The 27,831-nt window shown below is 36.8% G+C and overlaps 1 protein-coding gene across 19 annotated transcripts in view; it reads left to right on the top strand.

The window, feature by feature from the left end:
- LIMCH1 (LIM and calponin homology domains 1) overlaps positions 1-27,831 on the top strand; it is a 332,907-nt gene that overhangs the window by 231,782 nt on the left and 73,294 nt on the right. For 12 of the 19 annotated variants that reach the window (XM_016160713.2, XM_036227975.1, XM_016160709.2 and 9 more), the window contains exons 4-8: positions 1,027-1,133; positions 5,556-5,586; positions 7,508-7,618; positions 14,294-14,489; positions 19,295-19,547. In XM_016160713.2, coding sequence (XP_016016199.2) covers positions 1,027-1,133; positions 5,556-5,586; positions 7,508-7,618; positions 14,294-14,489; positions 19,295-19,547 — 698 coding nt within the window. Of the gene's footprint in view, positions 1-1,026; positions 1,134-5,555; positions 5,587-7,507; positions 7,619-13,523; positions 13,905-14,293; positions 14,490-19,294; positions 19,548-20,540; positions 20,808-27,395; positions 27,699-27,831 lie in introns of those variants that run through there. The other 7 variants (XM_016160717.2, XM_016160714.2, XM_036227979.1 and 4 more) reach the window with 3 other exon arrangements.

The raw sequence follows: 27,831 nt of genomic DNA, 5'->3' as shown, positions 1-27,831 counted from the left end.
GGGGAAAACTTTGCCTCCTGTTTGCTTTGTTGAATTGCAGTTGGGTGAATACATGATTCAGTATCCTCTGCCATCATTTCAGATATTTGTAGCATCTTTCTTACAGAATTCAGATGGATTTACATTGACCTGACTTCCGGAGCCAAAATTTACCATTCCTCTCTAGTAGTCTTCACTAACTGATGAGGCCAGTTAAGGCTTGTCAGAAGCCTCTTAAGAAGAGGACAGTTAGGGATTTGTAACTGATGAACCTGCTGTCAATACGCTGGAGTTCCAAAAAGATGACCCATAATTTCAGTCTCTTCCAGATCATTTGTTTATTTTTAATGACTCCCAGCAGATGAAGATCTGAACCCTTCTTAATTATCAATGTGCCTGCTACTCTGCTAGTTGAAAGTAAATTTGTATCTGCTAGAGAAAATTTTGCACTATTTTCAAAAGCTGTCCTTGGCCCTCTTTTTTCCCTTGCCAATTAATTGAGACTTCTTCTCCATTTAATTCAGTTTATAGCCTACAAAGAGGTATTATTATTGGTGAAAACTCACTGATAAAGAATGTAATTTATAAGATCAATTAAAAAGAAAAACTTGTTGAAGATGACACTTGGGTAGTAAAACCTATTTTTAAATATCATTTTTTGAACTAGATTTAGACAATAAGACATGAACAATACTTTGGAACAACAAGGAATATCTGGTTTTTGAGTACTATTCCACAAAATATGCTAAGTACTCTTTTTTAATGATATTTTACTTGCAGTTTTATAAAAACGTGTTAAGGTAAAGGGGAAAAATGAATTTGGCATGGCTGTGGGTTTAGAAGTTTGAATTATCCGTTTACTGTAACATATCCTAACAATGTGTGATCTTTCTTTTTATCCAACAAGCCGTGATTTAGACCTGACTCTTGCTGCCTTAATGGCTAATATATAACCTCCAGTAATTTGTGAACTATTGAAAAGGATGGGTTGGTTCATAAAAATAGTATAAACTAATATAGACTTGGAATTCTTTTTTTTCCTTCCAGGACAATATCATCTTATTCTTGAGAGGTTGTAAAGAGCTCGGCCTTAAAGAATCTCAACTTTTTGACCCTAGTGACCTACAAGATACATCTAACAGAGTAACAGTCAAGTAAGTAATACATAATTTATAGTTAAAGGAAACCCATTTATGGTTTGATTTGCAATTTTGTGATGATGGTGTAAGGTCTAAGAGGCAGAGACTGGGCATGCCTAATAAAATAAAAATGTGAAGGTAAAAATCAAGCTTTCCAAACAAGATGCATTGGCCTCCCCTTTGTGTATAGCTTTCATTCTAATCAAACATAATGTTTTGAAATGCAAAAATCACACACATAGAATTATAATGTTAAAGAGGAAGAGGAAAATGTTAGGTGAAACTTCATGGAGGACGAGGCAAGAAAATGTGCATGGAATCTGTGCGCATTAGACAAAAAGCCTTCATTAGCTCCATTTAGGCATTTAAATAGGCTCTGAAAGACTATAAACTTGGTAAACAGATCTAATATATTATGGAGAAATCTCTTCTTCATTTACATTTTTAACTGTTTCCTCATATGTGTCAATGATCAAGTCATGTTTAGGGCCAAAGAAATCTTGGAAAAGAATATCACTATAAAACAAAAGGCAATGTGCTTCTCTATAAAGAAATAGTTCATGACCAGAGTAATGAGAGAGAAAAAAAACTCCTATGAAATGGTAAGATGAAGTCCTTTAGACTCTACAAATTTCATACAAAATATTTTCCACTTTATTCAAACAATATTTGGCATGAATATACCTTAATAATAAGCTTAATTACATGGACAGGGTTTGTGGATTGGCTATACTTCTCCTTTTGATGACTTTTAGGTCATTTTATCATAGAAGAACAGAAAAGGAAGCGAAGCCAAAATTCACAGCTGTTAATTTTATAACATTTAACTATGTTATTTTTTTTAAATGATTGGGAAAAAATGGAAACTACTGACTGAAATCAAGTTAGGAATTTATATTGGATTTTACGATTTGTGACTGAATGAGGGAGTCAACCACTGTCAATTACATAAAATTGCTTTTCCATATTTCTCATGAAAAAATGTTAAAGGCAAAAATAACAATAAAATTATGACATTTGAATATGGAAGGCACCATAAACCTCATTTTAGTCATCACATGCTCCATTTATTATTATACCCAGCCTCTGTAAATCATTGTTCATTTTAGGAAATTGTTTTAGGTTCTGCATCATCTTACATTCATGGTTTTACCTGGTGGCAAGTGACCAGAAACAATAGTAACTGTGCATCATGATGATTAGTCATACACACAATGCTTGGAGGGTGAGTGAAAGTTCAGTTTGACATATTGGCAGCTGGACTAGAGCTACCTTAAATCAATGTGTTGCTAAACCAGGAGAATTGTGAGACTAGTTTAAGAAATTCAGAACTCTTAGCACCATCACTGCTTATCTACAAAAAACTGGGCATCAGGAAGTCAGGGGTCTAGCCCTCCATCTGCTACTCCCTAGCTCTATAATCCTAGGCAAATTCCCCTGTTTCAGTGGGGCTCTGTGTCTTCATCTGTAAAATGGAAGATCTAAGAAGATGGTTCAGCCAACTTCTAAAGGATCTGAGAAGATGATTCCGCCAACTTCTAAAGGAAGAGACTAATTCAAAGGCATGGAAAACAACCTAAAGGGGAAAAGTCACTTAGACCAATAGCATATGGACACAGTCACTTCTCAATTACTGTCCCATCTTCCCCCTCTCCTATTCTTTTCTCTGTCCTTTATCTTTCTCTGCTTCTTTTTTCCATCCCTTTCTTTTCCCTGTGCTTCCTTTATTTTCTTTATCTTATCTTTTCATCTATCTCCCCTTTTGCATTCCTCCTCATTTTCCTTGCTTTTTAGTTTTTCCTTCACTTGAGCATTACTATTTTCTTCAAGCAGTACTTTTCCATCACCTTTCTCTATGGCTCTATCATTTTTAGTTTATTCATTCATTCAACAAATATTTACTGAGCAGCCACTATGTGTCAGATACTTTTTAATCACCAGAGAACCGGAATGAATAAGAGATAGTATCTCCTGTTAACATGGTATTTACACCCAGTGTCAAAAAATGAAAAGTACATAAGTAAATTAAAAAAAAAAATTGCAGGAAGCAGTAAGTGCTGAGAAGAACAACATAGGTGATATGAAAGATAATGACCATTGCAGTACATGCATATATCAAATCCTTATGTTGTATACCTTAAACTTATACAATGTTATATGTCACTTGTACCTCAATAAAAATGAAAAAAAAAAAAAAAGAAAGAAAGATGACGATCAGTCCAGATGTGGTCAAGACTAGCCTCTCTGAAGAGGTAGCATTTCAGCCAAAGGCTGAGACATGAATGGGAAGTAAGAATTAGCCATGCAAAAATCTAATGCATCGAGGGCAGAGGAAGAGGATATAGAAAGGCTGGGGAAAAAGAGACAAACTTTGTGTTTAAAAAGAAAAGTAGCCAGTGTGGTAGAAGGGTAATGAGCAAGGATGAGTGTGGTGGGAGGGATGGTCCACAAGCATTGTAGGATGTTAAACTTGTAATAATTATGGAGAAAAATTCATTGACAGTACTTATCAAGTCATTTCTCATTTTAGGGAGGACTTGGGCACAGATGAACTTTCTGCTTTACAACTTTTCTGTAAACAACGCTGGTTTAATTTGGCAGTCACTGTACAGGAGACATTTGTAACATACATAGATTTTATAGCCCTGGTAGATTAAAGTAGAGCTGCTGTATTTCTCTGTTTTCTCCTCTGAGAGTTGACAATAATGTCAGCAGAGATGGAAAACATTCAATGACACCAACTAATAGAATAAGCAATAAGGTATAGGGGTAGATCCCACAGAGGAGATTTCGATACTTATCTGAAATTGTTTTTTTAAAAAATGCTCTTTAGTTTTCATTGTATGTAATTTTTCTTACTTTTGTTGAGAAGTAACTTAAGTAGACTAAAAAGGCAGGCGGGCGGGGGAGGGAAGGGGATAGAAAAAGCCTGCAAATGATTACTGTATGTGTAATTTAGTGAACTCTACCTGTAATGGATACCAGACAACTGTGATGGGAAATGAAAGCATAGTCCAGAATGATAGGAAGTATCATTCCAGGGAATTGAAACAATTGGATGAAAACAAGGAAAGACTTTGCATTGCTCTCAAGTATGTCTCTGAAAAAGTGGGAAACATTTTCACATAATTGATTGTTACATGGAAGTTGGTCAACAAATACTTTTGAGCTCCTCCTATGTACTAAGTGTGACTTTTTAGAAGTGGGTCACAGTTTTAATCAATGAACTTTTATTGTCAATGCAGAAAAAGTTTTATGTTTTCTGTTCTTGTTTTTCATAAATATTTCAAAACTTTTATAGATTTTTGATTGTTTTCATCTGTTTTTTATTGTTATTACATTTTTTAAAATCCTAGCAAATATATAAGCAGATAATGACATGCCATCTTTTTGTTAAGGGGGAATTGCTGAAACATTCTCTTAAGTCCAAATTGGACCAATGCTTCTTTCAATCCTAGTCCCTCTTGATGGGTTTATCTCCTTAGTATATACTACTTTGTTACCTCAAATCGCAATTGACTTAAAATTGTGTACCTATTCATTAATATTTACTTTGGATTAGAATTTGAAACATTGAAGTGATTGGAGTCTAAATATTTGATGTGAGTTTTGACTAAATTATATAATAGCATTACGTTCTCTCTCTCACCGCCCCCAAACTGAAGTTACTGTGGAAAAAAGAAACACAGCATTTGTTTTTCCTAGTATTTACTTTTTGACATGTTAAAGGAACTTCAGAATAATTTGGAGGAAAATTTTATATTTCACTTTAGAATATTTAGAAAGTACCACCAACTTATTTGTTTATAGTTTGAGAATAAATATTTATGTATATTTAAGAATGCACATGTGTATATTTGAACATAATGTGCATATTTTCTTGTTTATGGCCAATTTCCAGCACTAATTTATGTCCATAGCAGAAAAGAACAAATATTTGAATAGTACTGCCTCCTGTACATGTATTTTCAGGTCTATTTAATTAAGGTTTTAGACCTTCATTAAAACTACTTCTGTGGAAAAGATTTTGGAAGTACAGTCACATTTCAATTTGACAATGATATATAATCAAGTCAGAGTTTTACTTTAACACTTAAACTTCGAGACTACAAATGTAAACAGTTCTGGGTTTCAATGGAATTCTTGATTTTCCAGATGTTACAAAGCATTCATCTTTTCATGGTGCACAATGGAACTTTAAGCCCACCTTGTTTCTAAATAATTTTATTTAGTACTTATAATCACTAATCATAGGATTTTATATATATGCATATATATAATATGTAATATATATAATATATAATGTATAATGTATAATATATATCCCAATTTCATTATATTAACTAATTTCAAGTACATCTCAGAGGTGTTTAAGGGAAGATCACAGTGAAAAAACTGCTGTTCTGATTATATTTTCTTTTCCTTTTCCTTAATTAGGAGCCTTGATTATAGTAGGAAGCTGAAAAATGTAAGTGTTTTACCTTCACTTTCCAAACTTAGTCTTTCTGACTTGGATGGTTTAAGTGTAAAATTTAGTTCATATGTTCAGTGCCTCTTGAATGCCTTGCTACCAAGAGTCCTTCTTAGAAAATAAGTGTTTGTATCTCTGATAGAATAATTAATGACTGTAATAGATATAAAAATGGTAGATTTGGGGAGGTTCTCTAATTTAGATAAGTGCTCAATCCAAAAATAAAAAAAGAAAGCCTGTGCTGTGTGTGATTAAATTTCTTAAACACAAAACTAGCATTAATTTCTTCACATGCACAGATGGGATTATTATATTAAGCAGTTGGGCAAGTTGTTTTAGGGAAAAATCAGCATAATATGAATAGTATTGACTGTTAAGACTGTACTTTTTGTATTTTTTTCCTATTAATCTTTTGAGTTTTTATTAGTACTTCCCAAAATTAACTTTTTAGAGTTAGATCTTATTTTCAAAAGGTAAGTATATTAGTCCTGTTTTATTTTAAGGTTAAATCGAGGAATGTAAAAAATGACCTTCTACAGATAAAATAGAAAAATTAGCTGTAACCCACCCCCCTTCTTTATAATTTCCAGGGTGTTATTATATTTGCTTAACATTCTCATTCTAATTTTTTTCTTTCACTATAAAATGGGCTATATGCCATCTTTCATTGTACAATTTTAAAGAAATCAGAAAACCTATCTCATATACAACACGATTCTGTTTTCCATTCTCCTGTATACCTAGTTAATATACCGACATTTAGAATTGTCGCTTCTCTGGAAATTTACAGCAATCAGTTAAAAAAAAAATAAAAGACTTTCTGGAAGTTTCAAAGGATTCCTGAAATAAAATTTTCCCACAGATGCAGAAAACCGAATCACATCATAGCATTGATGGCACATAACTGTATTTTGGGCTTGTTGCCATCTAAACCCATCTATCACATTGCCCAGAGCATTTTCTGGCCTAGCAAGTGGAAGGAGATACAATATAATACTTCTCAGCCTGGTTGAAGCAGTAAGACTGAATGTGAAAATAAAGTAATAATTGTCTTAGCTTTTCCATACACTTCAGCTCTCAATGGTTCAGTGTTAAGGACTCAATCTTCAGCCAACTTCTATGTATTTTATGGGAACATCTGTGTAAAGTGTATTTGCTTTTGTGGATGGTTTCTTTGGAAAGACAAAACAAAATAACTTAGGTCTGTAGCTTCAGACCATTGAATAGTCATAGACGTTCATAAGCATCCAAGATAGTTTAATTGGCAGTAATCTTGTCCAAGCTAAATATATCCCATCTCAGATTAATGGAATCTATCTACATGTACCCCAAAGATAGGTGTCTGCAGATCATATTTTTTGTTGCAACTTTTTCCTCTGACTCTAATTTGATAGATTGTGTTGATATTGTGCTGGGAACCACTTACTAACCTTTATCACTCCTCTGGTATTTTTGGCATTGGTCTTAGCAGAACCTATGTGCCACAAAAAGAAACTATAGGACTTTAAAAGCACCTGTCTTACAAGGAATTGACAAACTGTTCATTGTTCATCTGAGTAAAGACTCCATACTTGCTGAAAAATTATGCTTTCTAATTTTAAATATTTGAAGATTTCATTATAGAAAAATAATTTTAGAAGATTTATTTTTCCTTCTTACTGTCTCGTAAGTGAACTCTTCCTAAAACTGGAGTCTAATTTTAACAACTGAATCATGTTTGTGTTGACTGATACAGCATTGTGTTCTTATTAAAATGATTTGACATTTAATAGATACTCATAGACCGTGGTTTTCATAAATTAATGGTGCACAATCTCGCCTTCCTACTTTCCTGTTGTAGAGCATTATTGATTCCTTAGTTTAAAAGTAATTTTTGAGGGGAAATTCTCCCACTTTTGTGCATGGTTTTGTTTCACAGGTATTAGTTACCATTTACTGGCTGGGAAAAGCAGCAAATAGCTGTACATCCTATAGTGGAACGACACTGAACTTGAAGGAGTTCGAAGGCTTGCTGGCTCAGATGAGAAAGGTACCTCAGCTTTTCTACTTTATCCCTTGAGGTTTAGACAAGGTGGGAAAGCAACACATTTGCTTGTTTTTAAGATAATTTTGAGGTGCCTGACATTTTTCGCCTGTGCTGGTGTGGTGGAATTGCACAGGTCAAAGATGCCATGCATGCAAGAAAATGACCCCTTGTCTTACCAATGACATTCTTACCAAGGACATCTTTGCCTCGTGCATCTCATGCTTACCTGAACTTATACCCTCAGATGAGAGATCTGAGCTTGTCCAACTTTAATTCCAAAAGAGCAAATTCTGTTCCTCAGTATATGCCTTGTATGCCAGAGAGCTAAGTGCCTGAATTAAATAATACAGCATTATACAAGAATGAAGATTTGCTCTGCTCTTTCATCCTAAAGATCACTTTGCTTATCCATCAGGGCCTTGGTGTGGATGAGGTAACATCAGCCAAGCTCTTGTCTGGGCACACACCCTGGACAGGCTCTGATACTTAGACACATTCTCTTCTAAGATAGATATTTCATGGCCGTTGTATTTGAATGAACTGGAAATTTGGAAAACATTTTCCACAATATTTAAAGCTTTATTTGTTTACTTGATTATGGGAAAGACTGACCAAAGGTAGGAATTTGTGAAGGAAACAGTGGAATGTTTCACATGCGCATGCCTGTGTGTTCCTTTTTAAGGTTCAGCCATAGAAGTTAACTAATTCAAAGTACTAGGCTACAGTATTACCAGAGGGAAGCCATACCCAAGGAGCCTTAGTGAATAGGTAAGGCTCATTTATAATGAGTAGCATCCATAGGTTTTGGATAAGACCCATATTGTGGCACAAATCAATTAAGGCTTTGTTCTTCCTTTTTTCTCTAACATGCAAACTAAATGCATTAAATAGACCTCATTGAGAGACAGTCCATGTTTTTTCTTTTAATACTGAAAGTAAGAGTTTGTTCCAACTTTCTACTAATTTATTCTTTTTTCCTTAAATTAAAGCTGATAGGCCTCATATTTCTTCTCCTTTGCATGAGCCAGTCTGGCTCACATATTTATGAATGGAAAAATCTTTCATATTGGACACAATACATATAAACAAAGTTTTTAAAGCTAAGTTCTTTTAAAAATAAAATAAACACACTGCTCCATTAAATATAACATGTTGTTTCTTAGTCTTAACTCTTATTTGTCCTCTAATACTTCACCTAACTCTATTGTTAGAGAAAATACAAATCTTATACAAATCTATTCTGTATTTGTGAAATCTAAACTTTTTTATATTAATTTTGGACTTGAATAATGATAGAATGGTCAGCTTTTTTAAACTATATATTTCAAAGGTAGGCCTCACAGTTCCCCTGCTGGATTCTCTTGGAATCTGATTTATTCTCATTATTGACATTTCTTACCGCTAGTCCAGCTCTTCTGGGCAGTTGTTGGTTTCTTCAGCTCTCTCAGCTTTCCTTTCTTTTGAGACAGTTGATTATTTCAACTGCCTTGAAATGGCCTGTTATGAATAGCTGTTGGCTTTTCCAGTGAATGTGGGTAATATCACAGGCCATGGGAGAGTAATTAGTATCACTGGACAAAGCATAACTAAACTAGTCTGGCCAACTGTCCCATATTTCTACATATAATAGAGAATAATTGACCTAAACTTCACAGGTCTATCCAATACCTGGAAATATTAGTTTATCTAGAATATATATTATTTCGTTTTATCAGTTAGGATTGGGTTTATCTAAGAAATGCAGAAAACTGCCAACAGTGGCTTCAGTAAGATAGAATTTTATTTCAAAGTCACATAAGTGAAGTCTGGACATAAGCAGTCCAGATCTGGTGTGGGCTGGTGATAATCAGGGACCCAGGCTCCTCCTATTTTTTGATGCACCAACCACAATGTATAGCTTCTCACCTGCTGGTCCAAGATGGCTGCACAAGCTTCAGCCATCATGCTCACATCTGAGTCAGGAGGAAGAATGGATAAATAGAAGAAGAGCCCATGCCCTCCCTTTAAATACATTTCTGGGAAGTCACATACTATACCTTTGCTCTCATCTTATTGATCTAATAAACTTAGTCACATATCCATACCTAGCTGCAAGGTAAGACTTGGGGAAAACAGATTTTATTTCAGCAAAAGTTATAGGTATTTTCACTGGAAAAGAAATGGAGAACAGGTATTGCAGAACCACAGTCATTTCTTCTGCACATATATAGACTGAAATAAATTTGAAATTAACATTTTTCCTTTCATAGAAGACACTGGCCAGAAGTTTTTTATGTTTATTTTTCTAGTGGGAGAAATATGCATAAAAATTATTAACCGTGGTGCAAGTTAAATTCTATAATACAAGTAGCACATATATAGCCCTTAACATAAGTGTCTGGCATATAGTGGATATTCATAGGAGGTTGCTATTGCTGTATACGAAAAAAGCCTCTGAAAACATAGTGACAGTGGCCTTTCACTGGGTATGTCAGAGGTCTTTCAAAGGAGGGAACACTGAAAATGAACAAAGGGGAATTATAATGAGTACACTGAGATTGAAAGGAGAACCATGGGGACAAGCATGGCTCTAGAGATCTCAGAGACTGGAATTCCAAAGCCAACAGTCTCGATTCTTCCTCTTTATGTCTTTCTCTCCTTGAATTCATTCTCTCCTCCAATAGGCTAACATTCCCTCACATCAGGGAACATGGCCAATAGCATCCCCAGGATTACAAAGGCAAGGAAATTCTGCCCCCACCCCCACCCCACTGTCCCAGCTGTAAAACTCCTAGGGGTGTACTCTGGCCCAGTGTGAGTCCTATCACTAAACTAGCCACTGTGACCAGGGACAAGGGGTACCATGATTGGCCTAAGCCACTGCCAGTTCGGGAAGTGAGAAGTGTTAACTAGAACGAGGGAGCAAAGAGCAGGAAGTGTGATGGACAAGCACAGACCTCTGCCCAAATAGCAGCTGCCATCAAATTCTCTTCCCTTGACCAGCCTTACTTTTCAGTGATATTTACCACCTAACTTACTTTTCAGTGATATTTACCACCTAACTTTGAATTTATTTATTTGTTTTTCTGTTTATATTTTATCTTCCTTACTAGAATATAAGGCCCATGAGGACAGGGTATTTATCATTTTTGCAGAATGTTGTGTCACCGGCACTAGGACAGTGCCTGGCACATAGAAGATGTTCAGTAAATATCTGTGGAACAAATAGCTTCCCTAGACAGAGTGTGGTAGGTGGACGTGGGCCATTAGGCTTGAAAAGTAGAACCCCAAAACCCTCCAGAATAGGATTTAGCCACCTTATAAATCACAAAGGAAGCAGAAAATGTTGAGTGGTAAAACAGAGACATCTGGAGTTTCTCAGATACCATAAGTCATCCACCAATTCTTGCTGGTTCTCATTATCTCTAACAAAAGGGAATGAGAAGAGGACAGATGAGTGAAATAATTCAGAAATGTTGCATGGAAGCTGGTTGTTCTCACTTCATTCATTAACACGCTTTTACTGGAACAACTAGCAATTAGCACAGCAGACAGATTTGAGTCTTTTCTCCCTTCCCTGGAGTGCTCGCTATAGAAGACAGAATTCTACTGTATTCCTGGGTGAAAAACATAGATGACATGACTAGACACTAAGTAAAGGAGAATTTAGGCGGTGCTAGCCTTTGCATTGGTTTATATCTTCTACTTTCCTCCAAAAACTTAACTTTAGGTGACTTGATGGAGTCCAATACAATTCTCTATCCATCTTTTTACCTGGCCGAAGCAGCTTCCTGCTTCACTCCAAGGTTTCCAGGGACCAGTTTGGCCAAGGATGGCCACGGGTGGCCTGGCTTTTAGCTTTCAAACTAGCCATGCCATTCAGCATCCAGCTCTCATTTGATCCAGGGTTTATTCTTGGCTTTCTATGTAGTCATGAACAGAATGGACTTTCTGTTTTTCTTTCTCATAACTAGCTGTGAGACAGCAGCTGAAGTCCAAGAAGCATACTTTCTCTTTCTTCCTTTCTGTTCTATGGTTTTGTAGAGTAGAGCTGGGGAAAACATTTGGGAGAGCCTTTCTGGTATTATTTTCTTGAAAATCCAGTTTTGTAATGCTGCACCAACCAGTTTATAAAATTGTGTCATTTCTCAATGTGACCAGTGGCTCGACTCTCTGAGTGTCTGCCCTCCCTATTAGGAAATTGGGCCCCAGGCATCTAGGTATGGGTTGCAAATGGAGAAGTGGATAGAAGAGTATCGGTGTGTATATAAGGTTGTGTCCTTAACTACATATATAAATATCGTATGATTTACATATTGATATTTACATACCCAAATGAATACATAGTGATAATAACCATAGCTAACACTTTTTGAGTGCTTACTATAAGTCAGGCATTTTTCTGACCTATTTTCCATGTAGTAACACTTAACCTTCCCAGCAATCCTGTGAAATAGATGTAATTATTAGCTCTATTTTACAGATGAAAAAAAAAACTAAGATTAGGGTTGGTAAAATAACTTAGCTAACATCATACGGCTGACAAGGGATGGAGCCAGGATTTAAACCCAGTCAGTCCAACTTCCAAGACATACTCTAAACTACCTCTCTTTTCCAGTATTTATAGTTTGGTATTCTAGGCATTAAGAGCATTTAGCAAAGGGACATTATGTAAGTTAGCATCATCCGCCGAGTTAAGAAGCAGTGACTAGCAATTGAAAGAGGCGATGGTGCTGGTGGCGGCAGTTGTAAATACAGCAAAGCTGATCAATGTTAGGTTTTACGTACAGATTTGGAGACAGAGACCTGTGTTGGAATCACAGCTTTGCTGCTTACTGTGTCATTCCAGTTAGGTTACTTATCCTCTCTGAGTCTTATTTATTTATTTTTTTCTGTAAAATAAGGACAATACTAATCACATCATTGGGGTTAGGGTGTGTGAGGATTAAATAATATAACATATAAAAAGCATCAAGCGTAGTCCCAGACATATAGTAAGTATTCAATAAAAGTGACCTTTATTTTTAAGCATTTGGCCTATTCTCAGTGGATAAATAATCCGAGGTAATTACTTGCCTTTCCAAGTAAATTAAATATGAAACCATATCCAGTTTAGATCTATACTTTTCTGTTAGTCATAAGTTTTTCCATTTCCAGATAGTCAGGCATGGCTTTTGTTCAAGTCCTGTTTAACTTCTGACCTACAAGTAAATTATCTTAATTTCCATAACTGGAATTTCTGCCTTCCTCCTGAGAGTCATGTTGGCTGTACTCACCCAGGCCACTTGACAGCCTGTTCTTCGGGGGTACTAATCAAGTCCTTGGTGTGGAGATCACAGGGTGCTCCTCTCTCCAACTCCCTTCTCCTGATGCAAAACCTGCATGTGCCTTGTAAATTCCAGCCACTGCATCCCCTCAAAGTGTCTCCCGCTGGGGATTATGTCAGAGAATCTGGATATAATTGATAGAAGCAGGCACAAAGGTGCTTCCTACCAAGACATTGGCTACAGTGGGCATATTAGCCAGTATAGACAGTTTCTAAAATCTTAAACATGGAGAATATTTTTTCTTTCCATTTTGGAATGTGAAGGGGACTTTCCTGAGCTTCCCAGGAAATCCACAGTGTGACATTCCTGTCTTTGCAGATGAGAACATACCCCTCTGCCAATGTCATCCACAGCCCCGAATTCAAGCGACAGTCTGGGGGAGATTAAATTGAGGTTTATCTTTGAGTGACTGGAGTTATTTTTGTTTTCATCAGCCTGGACTATTGTAATTAATGCTAAGACACTGGCGGGAACAAGGCTTTTATTATAATATGAGAGTGAGGATGGCTTTGACTGACCTTTCTCCTGCTGGAGTTTCAGTGTTTTAGTATGTGCTGCTTGCGCTGGAAAGAATTTATAATCACGGGCTGTCAAAGACAGCCATTGTTCTCACTGCTCTGAACATGTGGGTCAGCCACAAGTGCTTTCAGCTCTCCCAGTGCCAAGAACTGGCCGAGAGCTAAAGCATGCTTGGATTCTTCTGAGGCATCAGGAAAAGCATTTTGCATATTTTTCATTGCCTTTTTTTTTTTTTTTTAACTTTTTGCCTCAGAAAGACAGCTCCCTTTCAGAGCAGGAATTTCCCTTCAAGGTAGCAGGAGATGGAAGCATGCTGCTCCAGGATTTTGTGGATTTGATTTTGTTGCAAAAACAAATGCTGTGTGCATTTGCCAGATCTCATAAACAGGAGCAGTTGCACCGCTAAACTGGGGGCTCCATCCCAGAACAGATATGCAGTTATGGATTCCGAAAGACGAGTCAAGGTTAAAGTTTTAGTTTTTATTTTTGTTCTCATCTGTCATTGTATTCTTGTAAATCCAAACTCGATGATATTTTATTCTTAATTCCTTTAATTTCTTTTTTTTTTTTTTTAAGATTGTCGAGTAAGAATTACTGGGTTTTTTGTTGTTGTTTTTTGTTTTTTAAATATGTGTGATTTTCTGATTGGGAAAGTTGCAGCAGAGAAGGGTTGAAGAATGAAATGTTGGCATATAGATGATAATTGATTCTATAGCTGGTTGTCATAACCTGTCCATACTGATGCTAGGTACAGGAATTTTTTGGAGACCACCGGAGACTGATTTTCCTGATATTCTAGGTTCAACATCTGTTGCTATAATGCCTGTAATCCTTTCATTTTATTTTTGGATAGGAGACTGATGACATCGAGAGTCCTAAACGTAGCATCCGTGACAGTGGCTACATTGACTGCTGGGATTCTGAGCGCAGCGACTCTCTTTCTCCCCCTCGACATGGCAGAGATGACTCCTTCGACAGCCTGGATTCCTTTGGCTCCCGTTCCCGGCAGACACCTTCGCCAGATGTAGTGCTCAGGGGAAGCAGCGATGGTAGGTTGGAGCCTTAGTAAACTGCACATCTCAGAATTAAACATTAACAAGGGCTGCCTTGTGACTGCTGGAGGGATTGGCACTGGGAAGGCGGAACCTAATAACTCTAAACTGGTAGAAGAAAAGTCTTCTAATGTTGTTTTTCATTGTCCTTAGAATTTTGGTTGGCTTTGCCAGCAGTTTGTTTGAACATTGCCTCAGTAAGCATATCTTTTGTTGGAAAATGTGTGACATCATTCCTCCCTTGGTCTCAGTGAGTCAAGACACTATGCAGACCATTAGCTCATAAAGCATGCCGAAGTTTTATATACTCCAGTCTGAGGAAGGGAAATGTATAAGTGAGTACCACACTATGTAAGTGAAAATGGATCAACTTCCAGCAAACTGGGAACACACAACACACACTTAGGAAAGTTCTGAAGCCTGGGTTTGCGAAACTTAATTGGCACAGTTTTGGCAATCTGTTTGATGAATGCGATACTTGACCATGATGTGGGTGGCTGTTAATGTGTAGTATGTAACCCAGATTGCCTGTTCTGAGGCTGGATTTGATTTAAATCACATGGATTTTATATCACCTGTAAGGAATGATCATTTTTCTTTACAAAAATATATGGACATGCAACCTTATATAAATTTAACGCATATTCTCCAAAAGCTGTTTACCTTGGTATCTTGTACCTTTGTTCTTTCAGGAAAGGAAGATGGCCTAGTTCTGCGTGTATAAACTTACAGAAAGACACTAATGCTTGTGGGGAATTTTTTGTTTGTATTCTTTTAAACGTCTCTTGATGCTAACATTAAGTTAGAGACTTAAGCCTACTCTCCGAGATAAACATTATCTTATATAGCTAAAAGAATCCTCTCAGCTATAAAATTCTATGTTACTAAAATATGTGGATATTTTACGTGTCCAGGTCCTGAGCAATTACTCCACTCCTAGTATCTCATTTAGTCCTCGGCACAGTTTATGAACTATTCAAATAGTGTCTCACTTAGTCCTCTCACAGGGTTGTGTAATGCTCCTTATTCATATTTTACAGATAAACCTTAAGGAGGTTAAGTTTTCCTCCTAACACTGGTAAATGACAAAAATCACTATCAATAAGTGGTGTAACAATGTTAGCCTCAAGAACTGTGAGTCCAAAACTTGTATTCTTAAGGTTAATTTATCTACAGTGCTTTATTTGCCTAATAGATTTTTTTAAATTCTAGAATGTCTGAACTACTGCTTTTGTTTAGCACTTAAACTTTCCAACAAATAGACTAGCCTCAGGGCCACATAGTCTGACTCCTAAAGAATTCCATGGTGCATTGTGAGTGACTTGAAAAACATTTCTAAAATTTTATATGCCCTTTTAGTACCACCCACAGTTTTAGAAGTTATAGTACCAAGTGCATGATCTAATTGAGCTTTTACCTAACTAAAAAGCAGATTTACTTTAACGAACATGTAAACTATTTTATCCATATTATTCTGATTGTTGTTTTAAAAATTGTGATTTTCCTCATCTTGGTTTTTTATAACTGGTAACACACTTAGTCTGTCACAGGCTTCCAGGGGTTCAGAGTTTTTAATGAGCCGCATCTTGAAGGGATTTGAGATGGTGGTTACTAATATTGTAGTTGTGCAGAGGCATGATTTAGTTTGCAGCAATTAAGATTGATAAGCTGGAGTCTTAAAAACATTTTATAAATGTTTTTTCCATCTAAAGAATAACAGGAAATTGAGCTTCACAAAATAGCATCCGTGAAAAAACATCTTACAGACAGATTTCACCAATCAGCCTGATACCTTCAGGCTGATGTTCTTGTAAACTAATCAAGACTTAATGAGGTCTTTAAAGAAAATCAACACATTTTTTATCTGCCTGAAAAAATTTAGTATAATTTTATTCAAATAGATGTATTTCCTTAAAGTTTGTGGTATATTTTTTTAATGGTGCTAATCAAGAATATTGCTAGTACTAATAAACACTTCAAATTTAGAAGAATTTTTTTTTTGAGTCTTGAAAATTAATTTCTTAGGACTCAAAATCAATTAGGGAATGTCTTAACCATAAAATCCTCCAACACTACATTGGGTCAATTCGAAGAGCCTTTGTTTTATTATTGTTATGAGGCCCACTCACCCTTTCAATAGGGATAGTCAAAAGATATACTCATTAGAGGTGTCATGTTCTATGGGTTGGACCAGAGCTACCTGGAAGGGATAATGTGGGTCCCCAGGGTCAAAACAGCCAATCTGTCTGGCTTAGATAGGTGTCAGTTTCTCCCTTACCTTCATTATCATTCTTTTTGAGGCCTTCATGTCATTGAAGAGGAAATACAAAACTTCCATTCGGGTACTTTTAAAATTAAGAACATATTTTATAAATATATTGTATTTTGTTAAATGAATACTCTTATCTTTTATATAAAAGATGAGTTCAGGGAGAGAAATAAGGAATGAGAGAAGTTGAAGTGCTAGAGGAATATTAAAAAGCAGAAAGTTAGGATGTGTGTGGAAAAGATGTGTAAAACAAAGAAAGACCCCCTCTTTGCTGCAAGGGAGAGAAATGGAGCCCTGTGGAAAGGAAGGATAGGACTTGGATAAAGTTTTTAAAACTTTTTTAAATAAATAAAAAGGGTGATACCTTTATGTGTTAAACAACCTGTTTTGACTTTCACTCAGTATATTGTAGATAATGTATTTATTTTAGATATTGTACAAAAATAATGTTCATAAATTATAGGATTTTAGAATTGAGACAATTCTAATCCATTATTAAACCTTCGTAGTTGACTGAAGAATCATTGTCTTTCATTCATTTATTCAACAAAATGCAGTGCTTTCCCTAGTTTAGATACTTCAAGCAGAGGATATTTTTCCAAGAAGAGTGTGTCCCAGAGGAAGGAACTCTGGGCTGGGAGTCTGAAGAACAGAAATTAGAGTCCCTAACTGTGCCTAACTAGCCATGGAGGAGGGGCTCTCTTGGCCTCTCTCAGTCTCTGTTTCCCCTTCTTTAGAATGGGGATAATATCGAATAGGGAAACAAATCTAAGAGTTTGGCAAGGTAAGGTAGTATTAGTGTCTGTTTATAAAGCAATCCACGGAGCTCTAGACATTTTATTAGGACACTGAGACAGATATACAATACTTGATGAAAGACTTGGGGTACAAAGGAAGCTAAGTTACAAATTAAAAACTAATGGATAATGAAATGGTCAAAGCTGCAGAGGAAGACTGAAAACAAGTGGCATGAATAATTCATAAACTGAATATTTTATCTGCAACAATGAACGACTTGTTTATGGTCAATGCTTTTAACTTTTAGTAGTCTTTTAAAGGCTACTAAATCATTTCATCTCCAGGGCAAATCATCTCTTTCCTATTTTATAGAAAAAGACAGTCAAGTGTGTTAGAAATAAGCCTAGAATCCCAAAGCCCTTTACTGACAAATCCAGAACTATTATGACATAAAGAGTAGTCACCATTTATTAAGCACTTACTGTGGACTGAGTACTGTACCAACAGTTTTCTATGTATCTGATCCTCCCAACAGCCCTATAAAGTAGATGTTTTTATTATCTTCACTCAACAGATTGGGAAACTGAGGCTTAAAGTGATGAAGTAACAAATGCAGTCTCATAACTACTGAGCGGCAGAACTCAACACGAAGTGAATCAGACTTTACACTCTGTACTTGACCCATTCTGCTAGGCCGCCACATCTCTCATCTTGACTCAGTTTAAGGCTCTTTTTGCAACTGTCAATTGGCAATTTTCTATTTGAGTTGAATTGCCTCATAATACTCTCATTGCTTAAGAGTTTCAAACCAGTATTAAAATGGGGGTTACCTACAAAGAGTACTGTTTGTTTTAATGACAGCTTGACTCTATAGATCCTAGAAATTTAGTGATATGAGACTTAGGAAACAAGGATATAATATAATTAATTATTGGGGCTTTCTCAAGACTGGTGTTGGCAACATTGAATTATGTTGCGTTATCTAAAATACTCTGTAAGCCAAACCAATTCATTTATTCATCAAACAATTTGAGGATGCCCACTGTGTGCAAAGACACTGTGATAAGTCCTGTGGATGACATACAGCCCTTGTTTTCAAAATATGAGATAGAAAGTAAAATGTACCAAAAGAAAAGAATAGGTCATCGGGCCATAAGGTTCACAGGAAAAAAGATTGCTTCCAGCAGTGGGTACAAGAAAGGGCTCTGATATAGAGGAATATGCATTTATTATAACTCAAACCATTTCCTGGAAGGCAAACCCTTGATTATAATCCAAATCAGCCACTTTTCTGAATTCCTATAGTTCCTACATGTCTGTGCTTCTTGGTTATAACTAATATTCTCCAGGTGTTTCATGGGTTGGTTAAAGGTACCTCAAAGATAAAATCTTTTATAATTTTTATTTGTCAGAATATCTAGCACAGTATAAGACATTGAATAATAGGTGCTCAGTAAAAACTCCATTGGCTATTTTTCTTTTTCTTTTGAGAGTTGCAGAATCTGAGTAGGCATATAGTACTATTGCTAATGTATTGCTAATTTTAATTCTCAGATACAATTAGGCTTACCTCTATTTTTTTTTTTAATTTGGCTTTTTTTTTTCTGATTAGAGTTGAGAGCTTTTTTCAGAATAGACTAATTTAAAGTGATAGGTTAGATCGTTAAGCAAATAATTTGAAGAAGGAATCCCTGGAACCCACAGATTTGACCACATCCCTAACACTGTGTACCTGCCATTAGGAACTTTTCTGCTAGCCCAACAGGATTCTCAGCACCCACCCTCTCTTCCCCAGGGAGAGGAAGTGACTCTGAATCTGACTTGCCACATCGGAAGCTGCCAGATGTGAAGAAAGATGACATGTCTGCTAGGCGGACTTCCCATGGTGAGCCAAAATCAGCAGTGCCTTTTAACCAGTACCTCCCCAACAAAAGCAATCAGACGGCTTATGTCCCTGCTCCTCTGAGAAAGAAGAAAGCAGAGCGAGAGGAATATCGGAAGAGCTGGAGCACCGCCACCTCCCCCCTGGGTGGGGAGAGACCCTTCAGGTAAGGCTTGAGCTATGCTACTCCCATCCTGGCTTGAATGTGGGTGGTATAGGAGACCAATAGCTTCTGGACACAAATGAGCTCAAATACTTCTTTCAGAACTTGGATGCAAAATTACAAATGGAGGTGGCAGAATAGACCTTTGGAGAGAGATTGTTATAGAATATAAGCATCACGAAGGCACCTAGAACAGTGCCTGGCACATAGTAGGTATTCAACAAATACTTGTCTAATGAGCAGATTTTTGAAACAGGTATTATTGGCAGAACATCGAGAACACATCTGTCATCCATGTTCTTTTGTGGAGACTGCCTGACTCTACTCCTGTTATCTTAGATGCAGAAAGACTTATCTTTATGCAAAGATACTTTTTTTTTATTGAGATGCATACTTATCTAGATACAGAAAAAAATGAGAATATTATAAGGGCATTATTTTAAACATAATCTCTGATTATATTTTTGTATTTATTCATGCAGTGATGATTTATGGAGCATCTACTACATGCTAGGAGCTGTCTTTTAGACATTGGGCACCCATTAGTAAATAAGATAGAGTCCTTGCCTTCAAAAACCTTATAATCCAATGAAAGAAACTTACAGTGCAGTCTAATACTTTCAGCAAAACCACCCTGATATTACATGGTTATTTCTAATAGTCTACCTTTATTATCTATGACTGTCCATTGAACAAGCATTTTATTAAAAGTTTTAATTATTGAATGAAACATGAATTTTACCTTTCTAGCAGAAAAAGTTTTTGCCTTTCAATATCAATTTGAAATAGCTCTTAATCAGTGTTGAGATTATGATGCATTGTATTAATTAACAAATGGCTACATTTAATTTTCTTCTCATTAGCAGGATTATATTGCATGCTATGACTTTTTTTTTTTTAAGTAGAAAGTAATATCAGAATGACTAGGAGATAACATGTGGTCTGCTCCCCAGCCCAGTTTGTTAGTTTGGTAAACCATATTGTTCAACTCACTAGCAATCCTGAAACAATAGAGGAAGAGGGAAGTGAAGTGGGGTCTCCTTGTGAAGATGACCCAGTCGGCCAAATGGATCCTGGTGGAAAGCCTTCTCATGGTGGGTTGGAATTACCTACCTGCAGTGGTAAGGAGCAGCCGCCTCCAGAGGGCGCTGTGGTGGCACACGTGCCCAAGTTTGAAGAAAAAGACACTGTTGAAATCCAGAAGCGCAGGAGGCTAGAGCAAGCTGGAATCAAGGTCATGCCGGCAGCACAGCGCTTTGCCAGGTCAGCTCAGCAGGCTGAGGGTTGACCTGGCTGGCTTTGTGCATGCCTTGGGTTTGGAATCTGTCTGGAGTGTTGGAGTTTACATCTTGTTGTCTCACTTTCTGCTTTTCCGTTGCATCACTATTTCCTACTTGGAGCAAGTAGAAATAGCTAATAGTCTCTGCCCTGGGGCATGTTGTTGCTTAAGTAGTTGGTTATTTTAAATGGGGGTGAAGAGTGAGCTTCTTGCTGCTTGATTAGACCTTGTCCTTGTCAAGTATCCTAGTCAGTCATCTGTGGGCTGTAAAATTTACCTGGCAGTAACATTTTAGTTTTCAATGGTTAGGGACTATTAATTTTTACTCTACTCCTAAATGGCTCTTATCTTACTTTATACATCACTGGAAAATAGTTCCTTTGAAATGAGGAGTACTCACTTTAGAGAGCGGCTGGCTTACAAAAATCCATTTACTTTCTTTGTCCCAAGGGAATAGTAAGAAAGACTGGGTTTATTTGATTCCTTTTCTAAAGCATGTTGATTCAAAAACAAAAAATGGAGTAATTATTTCTCTTAATTGTAACAAAGGCACTAGTATAAGTCCTGATGGCTTCATATTACATGTGAGATGGTCACAGAAAACTTTAGGTCTACAGTTTTATTTAGTATTTTGAGCTGTTTAATGTTTCTCACATAGTAACCACAAAGATCGTAACAAATAGTGAAACCAAAATTTATTTGACAAATTAAAATTGACAACAGAATTGACAATTGAAATTCCTTTGCCACTTGCTATTCCATTTAATCCTAAGAGATAGTTGGCATACCCATTTTCAAGAAGAGTAAACTGAGGATCAGTGATAGTAAGCGACTTGCCGGTGTCAGAGCTGGTTACTACTGCCGACCTACTGGCCAGATTTAGATGTTCTGACCAGAGAACCTCTTCTGTCTTCACATATTTAACAGAACATTTTCCATGTCTCTATACAATTCTGTATCCACTTACCATTGTGGTCTAGGTCTTAACTGAAAGTTCCAGCATTGACTTCTTTGGATTTAATCCTAGAGTAGCTTTGTATTGATTTTTAAAACCAAGGATATACTTCTTTTCTGTCTGTGGTATACCCCAGATAAGTATGTCTATTCTAAACATGTATATGCTTCCAGAAAACTCTAACATAAAGTCATACTTGTGTTAAAAGGATCTCTCTGGGTTTCTAAAATGATGAAGAATAATGTGGTAGAATCTTAAAAACAAAATCGAATCCAGATATTCTTCAAATTTGGGCTCAGAGACCTTGTCAGACACATATATTTTTTCACCAGTTTGAGCATCTACTCATATCAGAATAGTGTTGCAATGAACATGGGAGTGTTAATATCTCTTCGGATCCTGATTTCGGTTGTTTTGGATAAATACCCGAAAGCAAGATTATGGTATCATGTGGTAGTTCTATTTTTTAATGTTTTGAGGAACCTCTGTATCATCTTTAGAGTATACAAAAGAGCAAGGGGAGATGAGTGGGAGCTACATTAAGCTAACTCAACACACCTAGAAATCTTGGTAATATAGAGAACAGAGTGTTTGAGCAAAGGCTAGAGATTTTATCAGTGTATTCTGCCACTTCAGTAACTGGGAGATTTCTAATGAAACATTGAAACCTTTTACACAATTTGAATTCTGTAACCTAGAATAGTGGTTAGTTTACAAATGTAATTCTGATTGATGAATATTATATTTATGTGGTATTTTTTGCTCCTGTCCATGTTTCTTGTTATCTGGCTTAATTTTTACATATTTTGTTTAACTTAGCTCTATAACACAGAAATTTTCAGGTCAGATAATGTCATCACTCCCTAGATCTTCTGACTTAACATTTAAAATTGGGTACAGGAAAATTATACATATTTCCAGAAAATGTCCCCAATAGTAGTATGACACAGATGTTCCAAACACCCAGAATTCATTTATTAAACAAACGTTTCAGCTGCTAGCCCTCTCATCAAGGCTTTACACACACCACACCAAAGCCTGGCATGTCTGTGTCTTTGTCACTTACTTTTTGCAGCCCACAACAGAGTTGAGAGTCATTCTAAGTTTATCCACATTCGGGATCCTGCTTTTAATGTGGCAGAAAGTAGCTTAACTGGAATGAAAAGAATATCATGAAGAAGAAAAAGGTTCTTAGTGTCTAAAAGATAAGAATATAAAATATTTAAATATGCTGATGTCTCTTCAAACATTTTAACCTTGGTCTCCTGTCTTTGCCATCCAGATGAATTCTAGCCACCACATCTTTGGACCTGATAAGATGTCCAACAAACTTTTCTCTCTCATTTCTTAGCTAGGAAAGTATATGTTTGCAGAGATGGGTGAGAGTGTGGAGGCATGGGTGAAGGAAGGAGGCTTGTAGATGAAGAACAAGGCTTTACTTTTTAGACTGTTTTTGTTGTTGATGTCATTCTTTCCCAAATATTCTCAAACACCTCCTTGTATTATTTTTAATGCAATATATAAAAAAGTAGCAAAGGTGCATGTTGTTTTATTTTCACATGAATTTAGAAGCCTAGATGTCCCAAGCTTCTTGCCAAACAATATATTAGGAGGTATCTTAGCATCAAGGAACAGAAAGTAGGACTTCTTAATAAATGTGTGAAGTTCAATATTTATTAGAGTTGCCATTGAAGTGAAAAGCATAGAACCTATTTTTTGTTCTATTTTAGTTTGTGATTAAGTTAGCTTAAATACCCCAAATATGAGACTCTGCCAAAGAAGCCAAGGTTTCTGTTTTTAAGAGGATAAAATAAGAACCAAAATTCACTTCCCCTGAATTAAAATACTGTAGAATACTGAGTTTCTCTGAATTGTTGTTTCCCATTGGAGAAGTAAACTTTTTTTTTAAACGGAATTATAGGTTTCACATGATTGTACTTCTTTTCTAATTGTTTTCATATGTTTCAGTACTCAGTATTTTCTGCTAGTCTGTGGATCTTCTCAGCCACATAGTAATTAATTACAGAAGGGGGAAAAAAACCTCTGAGGAACAATAGACATTTTAGAAATTTTTAGAGAAAGAGCAGATGCAGCTAAGTGCCAGACACGTATTTCTCTACATCCCTCCTTACCAGATGCCTGTGTCACTAGCTGTTGCTGAACAGATCCTTGGGGACCAGGGACCAGGCAGACAGATAACTTGCATGAACTTTTGTGACTCCGGATGTAGCTGCCCTGTTTGGACACTGGATGAAAAAAGGATGTTTCTGGTGTTGCCCAGGACATTCCCAGGAGGCCTAACAGGCTTTTCGGGAGAGCCCTGTTTCTTTCAATAGAACAAACTGCCAATCTGAGCTGGTTGCTTGTGTGTTGCCAAGTAAAAGGGGGCGAAAGAAAATGCCAGCTCTTCCTTAGTTATCTCATTCACTTTGAAATATATAAGCCTTAGAAACATTGAGACAGGAGTTTTTTTCTTCCTCCTCACCTGCTTTGAGCCAATAATCTCTGCTACAAAGATAGCCTCACTTGTTTTAGATGAGGCTGGACAGGGTTTCAGGTTGGAGGCAGGGCCTGGCATTTCTCGTTTCACATTGGGCTGACTCCTTCTAAGTGAAGCATCGAGCTGTGCTCACAGAGCAGCCCCTTCTTCTCAAAGCAACTCATCTATGAATGACTTGGAAAAAATAAAAGTGCCAAACCTCTCCATGAATATCAAGCCAGACAGCCTGGGTCCGCCCCTTAAATTTACTTAATTTACTTAAGTTCAGATGATTGGAACCAGAAACCTCAACATCCTCCAATGCAAAGTGAGCATCGGAATTCCTGTCTTGCAGGGCTGTCATGAAAGTTACTATATCTGGAAGATTCTAACAGCTCAGAGAGATGTAATTATTGAAAAATAAAGTAGATTGTATTGAAGCTTCATAATAGAGTGCTCCTAGGGTCCTTCAAGGAAAAAAGAAAAGCACCTTATAAAAAATCATTTAAATATTTTGGTAATTAGACACCTGTGAACACAATCCTGCATATCTGCCTTATACGTATGGTTTATTACTTTATGGCCAACAGTGCCAGCCCAGAATTTGTGTTATTTTTCTTTCTTTCTCTGAGTCTACCTTGAAGCTCTGAATTTATAGGATTCAAGCAGTTAGCAGAAAATCAGTGATTGTGACTGGTTTTTCAAGTGAGCAGAGAGTGGCTTTAAGTGGCCAATGATACAGAAAGTTTTCTTCATCCCTCCCTTTTTCAAGTCCACATATCTAAATTGAGATTACTTGACACATAAGGCACCAGATTCCCTCTGCTCAAATTAGCATGGGCATTTGCATAAATGTACACATTTTATTTCACAGAATTCTGCCTGAGTCAGGGGAGATTGAAACCCAGGACCCCTGGTCATAAAATAGAAAGAATGCCACTCTTGGAATTAAGGGTTGAACCAGGGGTCTACTCCCATAGTGGAATTGGAGCTGGAGCAGCTGAGATGAGATAATGCGTGTGAAAGGGCTTTGTATACTGTAGAGTGCTGTGCAAGCATTGTAAAATATGTTTAGTTAGCATTCTGCTGTCGTTAATCCTGGCAGAACATTGCTCTCTGTAACCAGCAATGCAAATCTCACCTCCATTCTAAGTACAACTCACAGGATCCTTTTATTTAGTAACCAAAATACTTCTCTTTCTTCTGCTTCTATAGTAATGATAATGCCTTATTTTTTGTAGGATTCTCTGCTTTCAATACGGTTCTTGACCCGGTCTTTTGTTTAATGAATAGCGCAGTGGTTAAGAACAGAACCTCTGGAGCCAGACTGCTTGGGTTTAAATTTTATCTTAAGCACTGGTGCTTTGACCTTAGCCTAAGAAATTTCTTAAAATAAGAAATTTCTTAATCTGAGTTTCCACTCTGTAAAATGAAGGTGCTAATAGCATTAACATTGCAGGGTTAGTATTGGAGTTTAATGAATTAACACAGAAAAAATTCTAGCACATAGTATGCATCAGTAACAGTTAGCCACCTTCTTTATCTGCATCAGTGTGCTTTTTGAGGAGATTAATTCATTGGCCTATCATTCCCCATTGACCATTCCTGTCCAGTTGATACTTGTGGGATACATTGGCTAAGGAGCCAGGGAGGAGCATAAGCACAGTCCGGGAGTAGCCAGGCAGGACATTGAGAGTCAGGTGTGCAACACAAAGGTCAGGATTTCATATTTTAAGAAATAAATTAATCAGGGAGCAAAGTACCACCAACCACCTCCAAATAATGTGTTTTAAGATTTTATTGAGAACAGTGGTCAGCAGTGAGGAGTTTTCTGGGCATTACTAATGATGATTTGATGTTCCGAAAGTCAGACGGGGTCAGGGCCTGCTATGGTGTTAAGATGATGACTCCTCTGGAGCAGTGTGGGCAGAACAGTAGACAGTACACCACCTGGGTAACAAGAGAACCGAGAGTCCTTACTCACTTTACTGTTAGCCGAGCTAATTCCTGAGATGAGTTGTTTTTATTTCTGAGATGAATTGTCCTTTGAAGGTGAAGAATTTACTCTGAATCCTCACTCAGAAATTGGATACAAAGTAGATGAAGTTTCTTTAGAAGTCAAAGTATTTTATTTACTTATCAACTTTATGGACTGAGAAGATAATAAATGATTTTTTGAAAGTTGTAGTATTTTATAATTACTTAGAATCAAGCCTGTTCTTATGAAGAAGGAAAGAAGAGTCTGTATGAATACCAGATAGGCACAATCAACTGTGTTCCCACCCCACCCGTTACCAAGAAAAACAAAAAACAAAACAAAGTGAAAAAGCCCTGATAATTCACCATTAAACTGCATTCCTCTAGGATCTGAAAGTTTGAGGACTTCAAGAGCTCTTTGAAAATGAAAATAGCCCAAAGTAATTATCTTTAAGCCATTTTGTCAGAATGTCTTACCACAATTTACTTGACATCTAGCATATGACAGAGAAGAAGAGCTGGAAGGTGGAGAGGCGAGAGGGTAGAAGATGGCAGGAAGTGTTGCTGATAGGAGGGTGCAGGGCAGGATCATCTGCTACATCTCGGGTCCACTCTGAGTAGTCATAAACACTTCCAGATATTTCAGGTCCTCTCGGCTCTACAGAAAGGTCTTCCTTACATTTTGCAATCTGGCGCACATTCCAGATGTGCTGTCACATAGCTCCATTCATTAGCCTTCCACCAGATTAGAGTCTTGGTGGCTCAAATCTTTGCCCTGTTAGTCAAAAACCAATTGAGTACCTATCGGGTACATTACTATGTGCCAAAGAAAGAAAAAAGAACAACAAAAAACTTCCTTCTCTTCCAAATTTAATTAAAAGAATTTGGATTGTCACTTTCAGAGCCATTTAGGATCCTACCTTTCTGACGCTGATGAAGCCCTGTAAATTAAATGAATTTTTAGTATTGCTAGTAGCTGGCTAAATTCAAGGTTTGAAACCCACCCTAACTGCTGCAACTCTGGACTAAAATAATAAACAGATGTCATCTGAACTAATGATATTTTTACTAACAACATAGTTGCCATCTGGAGATGGGGATTTAAAAAATTTTTTTTTAATCTGATCACATGTGGAATTCCATTTAACTTTCCTCTATTAGTCAAAAGCAATTAAGTGATGAGAAAGAAGCCGTTCGTGATATTATCCTTCGCAAAGAAAACCCTTTCCTGACCCACCAACATAGCAAAGATTCGGAGTCAGAAGATGAAGTTGCATGTCGACTGCCTGATCTTGAAAAAGATGACTTTGCTGCAAGGAGAACAAGGATGAACCAGACCAAGCCAATGGTGCCACTGAGTCAACTCCTCTATGGCCCTTACCTAAAAAAAGAGGCAGAGAAATCAGATAGCAGCAAACAACTCTCGAAGAAAATCTCAGAAAAGAAAAGTCTAGAATATAAAAGGTGTGCACTCTGTGTGTTTGTATGTGTGCGCACAAAAGAGAGAGAAGACATAATTAAGTGAAGGCGATTTGTATCATATCCCCCCCTTATTCTTCTCTTTCCTGCCCCAATGCATATAATTGGAAATTGTGGT

This window comes from Rousettus aegyptiacus, unplaced genomic scaffold (assembly GCF_014176215.1).
Source record: "Rousettus aegyptiacus isolate mRouAeg1 unplaced genomic scaffold, mRouAeg1.p scaffold_m13_p_10, whole genome shotgun sequence".
Classification (NCBI taxonomy): domain Eukaryota; kingdom Metazoa; phylum Chordata; class Mammalia; order Chiroptera; family Pteropodidae; genus Rousettus; species Rousettus aegyptiacus.
Note: the sequence above shows the minus strand (reverse complement) of the source record. Positions and strands in the feature narration are given on the sequence as shown.